This window comes from Equus asinus, chromosome 25 (genome assembly GCF_041296235.1).
Source record: "Equus asinus isolate D_3611 breed Donkey chromosome 25, EquAss-T2T_v2, whole genome shotgun sequence".
NCBI lineage: Eukaryota > Metazoa > Chordata > Mammalia > Perissodactyla > Equidae > Equus > Equus asinus.
In genome coordinates, this window is record NC_091814.1 from 15723585 (window position 1) to 15732451 (window position 8867).

Below are 8867 nucleotides of genomic sequence, written 5' to 3' on the forward strand. Positions count from 1 at the left end.
GGAGAAAAAGGAACCCCCATGCACCGCTGGTGGGAATGTAAATTGGTGCAGCCACTCTGGAAAACGGTATGCAGATTTCCGAAAAAAAATTAAAAATAGAAATACCATACAATTCAGCTATTCCACTTCCAAATATTTATCCAAAGAACATGAAAACACTAATTGGTAAATTATGTTCATTGCAGCATTATTCACCATAGCCAACTCTTGGAAGCAACCTAAGTGCCCATCAATGGATGAATGGGTAAAGAAGATGGGCCCATATATATACCAGGGAGTATCCCTCAGCCATAAAAAATGATGAAATCGTGCCATTTGCAACAACAACATGGATGGACCTTGAGGGTGTTATGCCAAGCAAAATAAGTCAGATGGAGAAAAGACAATTACCATCTGACTTCATTCATACATGGAAGATAAACAAACAAACACGTAGATATGAAGAACAGTGTGGTGGGTACCAGAAAGGAAGGGCATAGGGAAGGGTAAAAGGGGTAAAGGGCCACACATGTACAGTGACAGATGGAAAGTAGACTTTTGGTGGTGAGCACGATGCAGTCTATACAAAAGTCAAAATATAATGTGTACACCTGAAATTTATGTAAGGTTATACACCAAAGTGACCTCAGTAAAACAAAGTTTAAAAAAATAAATAAAATTAAAATAAAATAATTAAGAATACTAAAGGTAAAGAAGGGAGGTTATATTAGAAAGACTTGTCATTGCAGTTGGTGGCAGAGAGCTAGTTTTGGCTAAACATTGATCGACTGTTGGTTCTATCTTCAGAAAGGCCACAAGTCTCGGTCTTGGTGATCAGGATGTCCGTTCCCCTGCTGACTTCTCAAACAATTGCCTGTAAAAACAAGTGCCATTTTGGCCCAGTCCAAGTTGGCCCGGTCCAAGGTTCAGGACAGCAAAGCAGTTTCTCTGGAAAGGCTCCTCTATAGTCACTTTTGACAGCACGCTGGGCCTTGGGATTTTCTGTCACCCTCACCATCACAGTGGTGTTGTTGGTGATGGAGAAGGGGGTAGGGAGCTCTCACCAGAATCTGTCAACCAGGGTTCTTTACTTGTCTACCATGTATCTCTGAAATGAAATTGGAGTTGTAGGCAGCTGTCTAGCTGCTCACTCCTGCCAACGGCTGATCCTCTTCTGCCCCGCCTCCCTTTTTACTTTCATCCTGAGTCCACGCTATATGCTCACAGCCAATGGCTCTGCCGGAAGGGCACTCCTGCATTTATTCATTCAACAAATGTCCGTCCAATGCCCACCGAGCCAGGCCCTGGCTCCGTCCTAGGACTGCAGAGCCGAGTCAAGCAGCGTCCCTGCCTGGAGGAGCCACAGCAGAGCAGAGGATTCACCCCGCAAAGTCAACAACTCCGGGCTGAGCAGAGGTTACACACCATCGGCCTTCATCACACTTCGCTCGGCACACACAAGGCTTCATTGTCAATGTTTTGATTTTCCTTTAAAATTACTTGACAAATTTATAAGTGGGACTTTTCACCTAAAAATTTAGATTTCCTGGACCTTCACGAGGTCCGGCAGCTCCTGGTCCACTTTCACGCGCTCCCACCTTCTCTTGAGGCTGACTGTCGGCTGTCCTTTCAAGTTAGGACCACTCCCACTCCCCACAGCCTCCACCACTCCCTAGTGTCCCCAACCCAAGGCCCCACATCAGTTGCCACAAGTCACCCTCCTGGTGCTGCCCTTGTTCTCGGGCCCAGCCAGCTTCACCAGTTTTCTCCAGGCGCCTTAATCCTGCGCGGTTGCCTCTGAGTTCCTTGGTCCACAGTGAAACGCGCTTCGATAGAGGCAGCAGAGGGCACTGTGGGAGCACCCAGGAGAGGCGCCCCAGGCATCTGCCAGGACTGCCTAAAACCACAGAGATCTCCTAACAGCCTGAGGAGGGGGCACTCAGGATCAGCTGCTTGCCTTTGTCCGCACTTCCTCCATTAATTAGCTCAAATGATGGAGGGCTGACCCCTCAGGGAATGCACCTGAAGTTTCCTTTCAGGTATTCCTGGGCTGTGCCTGCACTGCTCATTCATTCACAGATGATTCCCTCTTTCATTCCAGCATGGCTTCAGCAAGCATTTCTTCAATACCTGCTGTGTGTTGGCACTGTGCAGGTCTCGTCCTCAGCTCCCCAGAGTTTACGTGGGATTTGAAATTCGGGTTATAAGATTGTGTCTCCCCCATGTATTGCGACTCTCTCACCAAGCTCCCCCAGCATCTGGCATGAGTGTCTGGCACATGGAAGCTGCTCACCGAGACTTGTGTAAACGAATGAAAAGATAACTAAAAATAATACCTCTTATTTACTGAGTTCTTCCAGCTTCACACGTCTCAATTCTCAAGGTAGGTCCTTTTATTTTATTGATAAAGAAAGTGAGGCACGGAGAGGATAAGTAAATTGCCTAAGGTCACAAAGGCAGTCTGACTCTTAACCTCTTCCATGTGCCATCTCACAATGCAAGGCAGGACTTTTTCAGGGCCAAGGTGTAGCACACAGAGGGGCTGCCAGAGGGCAGAGCAGTCAGGAGTCGCTGGGGCAGCGAGGAAAGGCTTCATGAAGACTTGGAGAAAAAGACCAGTAGAGGTGGAAGAGGAGAACATCTTCCCTGACGGAAGGGGAGAGGCAGGAGGAAGCAAGAGGTTAAGGGAAGGTGCCCATAGTAGGTCCTAATACACACTTCCTGGGTTGAGGGCAGGGTGCCAGTGAGGAGCTGATCCTCCAGCAAATGTGAGGTCTCCCATGGGCCAAGCCCAGGGCTGTGTGCTGGGGAGGATATGAACGTAAATAAGAACTCCCCTTGAGGATCTACAGGCAATTATCAGACAAAAGCAAAATAGGTCAATAACTTCACTCCAAGGGATGTGGTCGTGCGGGAGCAATTGTCCAGGAGGAAGAGATTGTTTCCAATTGGGAAGAACACCGCAGGCTTCCTGGAAGAAGTAACATTCAAACTGAGCCATAAAGGGTGGGCAGGACTGCACCCTAGGGTGGGGGAAGGCACTCCTGGGGGGAGAGCACCATAGACAGAGCTGGAAATGCACGGTGGCAGGTGGCCCTGTGTGCCCCCAGGACGGAGGGCTGGAGGGGAGCCCAACTGAGCGGAGAGGGGCATTCCCAGAGGCTTGTAGACTGTGCAAAGCACCTCAGGTTTCTCCCCTGGAGAAGGCCAGGTCTTGCTCACCAAGAAGCTACAGAAAGAGAGTTGTCTTTTAGGTTGTACCTTCCTCAAGGGCATGTGTGCCGTGTTGGGAGCAGGATATAGAACAGTAACACTCAGAACCTCTAGAAACACATTTGCCCTGGGGATCTCTGCCCAGATGCATGAGGGAGGGGTAATCCGGATGGCCCTTAACGAGGAACCAGGATACTCAGCCCTATTCCTGCTATATCATCAACCTTGCTCAGGTCCCTCTCTGGGCATCAGTTTCACATCTGCAATACAAGGGGGTCGACCACCTGCGAGGGCCCTTCTAACCCCAACTGATATCCTATGAATCTGAGAACCCAAACCAACCCCTCGCCCTCTGAAGAGCACTTATCACGGAGCCAGGCAGGCTCAGAAAGGCTCAGCCATCCTTGTCGGGCTGCCCAAGGGGGAGGCAGAGTGGGTCGGGCACCCCAGGAGTCCACAACCCACCGCCAGCCCCAGGAGACCACAGGTGGGAAGGCACAACCTCAAAGCAGGCAGGCAGAGCGGGTGCCAGAGGAGAGGCAGCTGGCTGGCTTGCCCAGGGAGGGCAGGGTTCTAGTGGAGGGGAGGTGAACTAACCAACCAGCTTCCTCCCAAACCAGCTCCAGGCCAGGCCAGGAATTTCACAAAAAGGCAAAAGGAGCTATGTGAACATTTCCTGCCCTGACCCAGTCCTCTTCCTGCCAGTGACAGAGAGCTCAAGGTTACCACACTGCTCACCTATGAAGCAATCTTCCTGTAAGAGGGCTGAGTATCCAAGCCAGGGGCGGCCTATAAATGCAGGGCCCGCACCGCGCAGTCCAACCCTCTGTGTGGCTCTTGGCTTGGGTAAGTGAGCTGCCAGCGACCTTGGGCAGGAGGCGGCCTGCCTACTTTCCTTACTCCTCCCCCATCTTCCTTTCAAACCCTCTGCCAGGAAGCCCTCCTTGATTGACCTGCACACTCTAAAGCCTCCTTCACGTTTTCTTAGGTCCTGTTCTGCTGAATCGTTCTGTCCTCAAATGCTCTGCTTCTTGGCATTCTCCAGATATTCTAAACACCGTTTCTCCGTGTGTGGACAGGGTCATCTCCAAGCTCAGTTGTGGCGCACATTTTCTTTTTTTCTGTGTTTCCCCCTTCATTTCCTGGAGCAGCCAGTAGGAGGTGTCCAGGAAGCTTGACAGCCTTTTCTTCTAAGAAGCTGAACCCTTGCTTGTCCATCCTCAGACAGAGTGCAGAAAGATGGCGGAACTGTCCCAGATGGAGCGCGACATAGAGACCATCATCAATGTCTTCCACCAGTACTCTGTGCGGCTGGGGCACCCGGACACCCTGAACCGGAAGGAATTCAAACAGCTGGTTCAAAAAGAGCTGGCAAACTTCCTCAAGGTAGGGCTGGACTCCTGGCAGGTCTGACCCGGCCTGGCGAGAGTCTGGGCTGAGCATGGAGGATGGGGTGCATCTGCAACTATCAAAGAGAAAATTCCAGCTCCTTCCACCCCACCTCCAGAGGCAGCGGGGGCCCTGTCACTGGAAATGCTGGAAGTTAGACTCCCGAGAGGGTCAGGAAAGACTGACTGACTGAGCATGTGCTCAGTGCTAGGTCTTGTCCTGGGCAGAGGCACATAGTGGCGAACAGAAAACCACTGTGCTGATGGGAGAGACACACAGCAGAGATGATGACCAATGCAGAGCACAGATAAACCCGGTGCCCACAAGTGCCTGAAAGAAAACAAGCGAGGGCGCTGTGGGTGATTGGGGCTGGATGGGGAGAGGTGACTCGTTAGGTGGACAAGAAGGGCCCTGCTGAGGAGGCGACATTTGAGCTGAGAGGGGAATGCTGAGGAGGGAAGCAGCTGAGGACGACCCTTGGCAGAAGCCGAGGAGATGCTAAGCCTCAGTAGGGACCTGAGGAGAAGACCTGAGAGGGCTTTCTCATCCCAAGGGTCTCGTGGGAATCACACGCTGGGGGAAGGACCCAGCCCAGCACTGCATGTACAAAGCACTCAGTACCACGTGAGTTTATTTCCCTGGTCTGAAAATGGTTAAGCAGTTGTAGGACAAAGGAGGATTAGTTCCACTGGATCTTGTAGTCTTCTTTATAAATGTGGGCACTTTGGGGAAACTGAGGCCTGGACTAAGAAGGATGGGACATTGGGTCCCAGGCTCAGTTCAGATCCTGGAGCAGGCCAGCTTTCCCTGGAGCCCCTCCCCACCTTGGAAAGGTGGAGAATGCAGCAGTAGGAGGTCTTGGGGATGCTGACAGCTCCTATGAGGGGGAGCTCAGAGAGCAGGACACTGGCTCAGGGCAGACAAGAGAGGGTACAGCCAAGAGGTTGTGTGGGCATGGCTTTCTGCCCTGTGACCCCTTCACCCGCCCCATCCCCCGACATCCTCTGCCAGAAGCAGAGTGACAGGCCCGGAGGGGAAGCTGGGACCTGGCCCATGGGCGGCTTAGGAGTGATAGTCTTCCTTGCAGCCATGGCTAAAGTGCAGGAAAGCAGAGCATGTTGAAGCGCGGCAGGAGGGGGAAGGGCTGCGCGATGAGCTGGCACCCCAGGTTCTGGGGAGGGGCCTTAGCTGAGTGTTACCTGCCAGTAGGTGGCAGACTTGGAACCAACTGGAGCTCCCTTCTGCCACGCCTGCACCCTTCACTTCACTTGCGCCCCCTTGCATCCTTTATCAGTGCCTTTGGGGTCAACGCAGCACCCACACTGCTCTCTGTCCCCACACAAGTTCAGAACCATCTTGTTTTCCTCAGGTGCTCCCCACTGTGAAGGTTGAAATGTGTCACTAATTAGTGACCCCAAGGGGGCAGGGAGGGGCGGGGACGAGGAGGGAGCCAAGTGGACAGGAGTGCGGGGAATGGGACCTGACCAGGCTCGGAGTGGGATCAGAATGTGCATTTCCACCTTCTGCCCCCAAGCCTCGTCAATCTGCAAAAGCTGATGACCCTTCCAAGACAGTTTCCTCACGTCTTCCTTAAGGAAGATGCCAAGTCTCTGTTAACGTCGTTATGAGGACCAAATGAGGGGACGTTTCTATCCTTACTGATTGTGTGACCTCGGGCAAGGCGCTTGACCTCAGTTCCTCTTCTGTAAACAGAGAGAATCACGGCGCCTGAGTTGTCTGCAAAATGAACGGGAAAGTGTCTGGCACACGCTCAGTGTCTGCTACGCTGTGGGCGCTCAGCCCTGGTCAGTTTTAACTTTGGCATTGAAGCCTAGGAGCCAGGTGTCCCTGTGCCTTTGCCATTGGGTCATCGTTTGTGTTCCCTGTCCCCAGCCCTGGCCACATCGTGCCCTGACTGTCCTGTCTCCCCCTCCCACAGAGTAAGAAGAAGGATGAGAAAGCCATAAATCATATCATGGAGGACCTGGACACCAATGAAGACAAGCAGCTGAGTTTCGAGGAGTTCATCATCCTGGTGGCCAGGCTGACGCATGCCTCCCATGAGAAGATGCACGAGCATGACCAAGGCCACGGCCACTGCCACGGGCCAGGCCTTGGGGAGAGTGGCCACGGTCACAGCCATGGTGGCCATGGCCACAGCCACGGAGGCCACGGCCACAGCCACTAATCTGGAGGCCAGGCCACCCTGCCCTGCCCAACTAGGGCACAGTGCTGCGTGCCATACACCTTAGCTGAAGGATGAAATAAAGTCTTCCTCCAAGCAAGTGTGCTGTGGGCTTCTTCCACCATCCCCTTCCCAACCCGGCCCTGCAGAGGTCTGGGACTTAGACAGCCCGGCCCCTTTACTGGGGCTCAAGCCCTTCCTTCAGTAATAACAAATGAGGAGCAGTGACAATGTGGGGCTGCCCTGAGCCCCTTGGGCTCACCTCCCCGACTGTTTCCTCAGCTGTGACTTCAGGTCCTAGTCACCCCGCCCCAGCTCAGGACAACCTGGCCAGCCTGTCAAAATGCCCACTGTCATCATAGAAAGCAAAATGAGAGTATCCTTTCCTCTCGGTTTGGGGCAGCTAAAGACTGCCAGTCATCAAGCCCCTATGTTCCAAATGAGGAAAGCAGGCCTGGAGTGGAGAAGTGACTAGTCGAGAGCCCACAGTGGTAGAACTGGTCAAGAGGGCACAGAGAGAAAAGGGCGTGAATCCACCTTCTCCTGGGGCTGGATCTCCAGCTCCTTCTCCAGTGCTGAGTGTGAAGGAAGGAGCAGCCTGCCCATTTCGGCTCTCCCACACCGCCTGGCTCGATTCGGGGCCCCAGGCTGCCTACCGTGGACCGAGGGGGTCCCTGTTCTGAGGGCGCAGGGCTCCGCTGGGGGTGCAGCAATTTGAGGGCTCTGACTCGAGGGCATGAGGGTGTTCCCAGGAACCACTAAGTGGGGAGCTTGGGGAGCGGACTTTAGAAGCCCCCGGGCCCTCCCCTGTCTGACTTGGGGATGCAACCGCTGGAGAGACTCACTCTGACAGCCCTGTGCCCAAGCCTCATGTCCCGGGGTGGTCACCCCTTCTGAATGCAGCTTGGTACAGGGGAAAGAGAACTGACCAGAGACAGGGGAGCCTGGGTTCTTCCCGTGGCCTCACCAGGACTAGATGCTTCCAGTAGGGTGGGGAGGGAAGGTCCCCACCCCTCCCCCCCCCGCCTCCGCCAGCCTACTGATCACAACGTGCCCTAAATGTTCGTGATTCTGCCTCCCCACTAGACCAGGAACTCCATGAGGGCAAAGTGGGATCTGTCTTTGCTTTGTTCCCAGCACTTAGGGGAGTGGCGGGTAATGGCAGGTTCTCAGCAGCATTGCTGGTGCAGGTGTTCTGAAGCTCCCTCATCGCCATGCTCAATTGTCAGGAGCAGGTGTGGAGAAGGAGGGAGGCAGAGGGTGGGCTCAAACCAGCAGATGGAAGGCTTCTGGGCACCATCACGGAACCTCAAACTGGAGGAGGGGCCGCGAGGTGCTGGGAATCCAGAGCCCCCAGGCTTTACTCAGTCATCTGGCCTTCACGGTTGCACAGAGAAGCTTCTATTCCAAGAAAAGGGTTTGTCTTGAAAAACATTTGAATATCTTTGATTTAGCTCAGCCTGTCCCACCCCTATGACTCAGTGATTCTCCCCAGCACTGCCTCCGTGAAGTCTGCCCTGACCACCTCAAGTACATGGGTCATCCTCCTCCTCCAGGCCCCTAGAACTCTCTGACACGCCTACCATTGCACTTCCAGTGTGGAATTGTAACCCCTTATCTGCAAGTCTGACGATGGCCCTGAAGGCAGGGATTGTGGCTGACCTGCCCCATATCCCCAGGTGCCAGGGTGGAACACGCTCTCAGTGAGCTTTCTGGATGAGCAAGTGAAGTCGGGTGGTCCTAGGAGCCTATGGAGCTGGAGGCTGTGTGGTGAGAGTGTGAGGTGGGGCAGTTTGGGCATTAGGAGGATGCCCTCAGCCTGGCCACCTCGAGGCTGGGAGAGGGTGGAGCAGCTGAGCAGCAGGACGGCAGACACAGAGCTTCTGAGATGCCAAGCTCTCCATCTGCCTCCTCTCTCTGCTGGCTCAATCCCAGAGTAGGAGGTGGTTCTAGAGCCCAGGGGAAGGTCTGGCCAGAAGCCACTCTCACAGGGCCTCTGGGATCCCTTTAAACATAGTTCGAGAGAGCTGGTCAAGTTGACTTAACCACTGCCATCCCATTAACCCCTTTGATTCCAAAACTCCGGTTCTGTTGAGTAGAG

The 8867-nt window shown here is 53.7% G+C and overlaps 1 protein-coding gene across 2 annotated transcripts; it reads left to right on the forward strand.

The window, feature by feature from the left end:
• The first annotated feature begins 3882 nt into the window (after positions 1-3882).
• S100A9 (S100 calcium binding protein A9) lies at positions 3883-6862 on the forward strand. Of its 2 annotated transcripts, none has more exons than XM_014864983.3 (3): positions 3883-4038; positions 4417-4578; positions 6521-6862. In XM_014864983.3, exons 1-3 carry the CDS (start codon positions 3988-3990, stop codon positions 6767-6769), a joined length of 462 nt encoding a protein of 153 aa, XP_014720469.2. In that variant the 5' UTR covers positions 3883-3987; the 3' UTR covers positions 6770-6862. The 2 variants fall into 2 exon arrangements, with proteins under 2 accessions (XP_014720469.2, XP_044614010.2); XM_044758075.2 differs by having other exon boundaries at positions 3901-4038; positions 4421-4578.
• The last annotated feature ends 2005 nt before the right edge of the window (positions 6863-8867 follow it).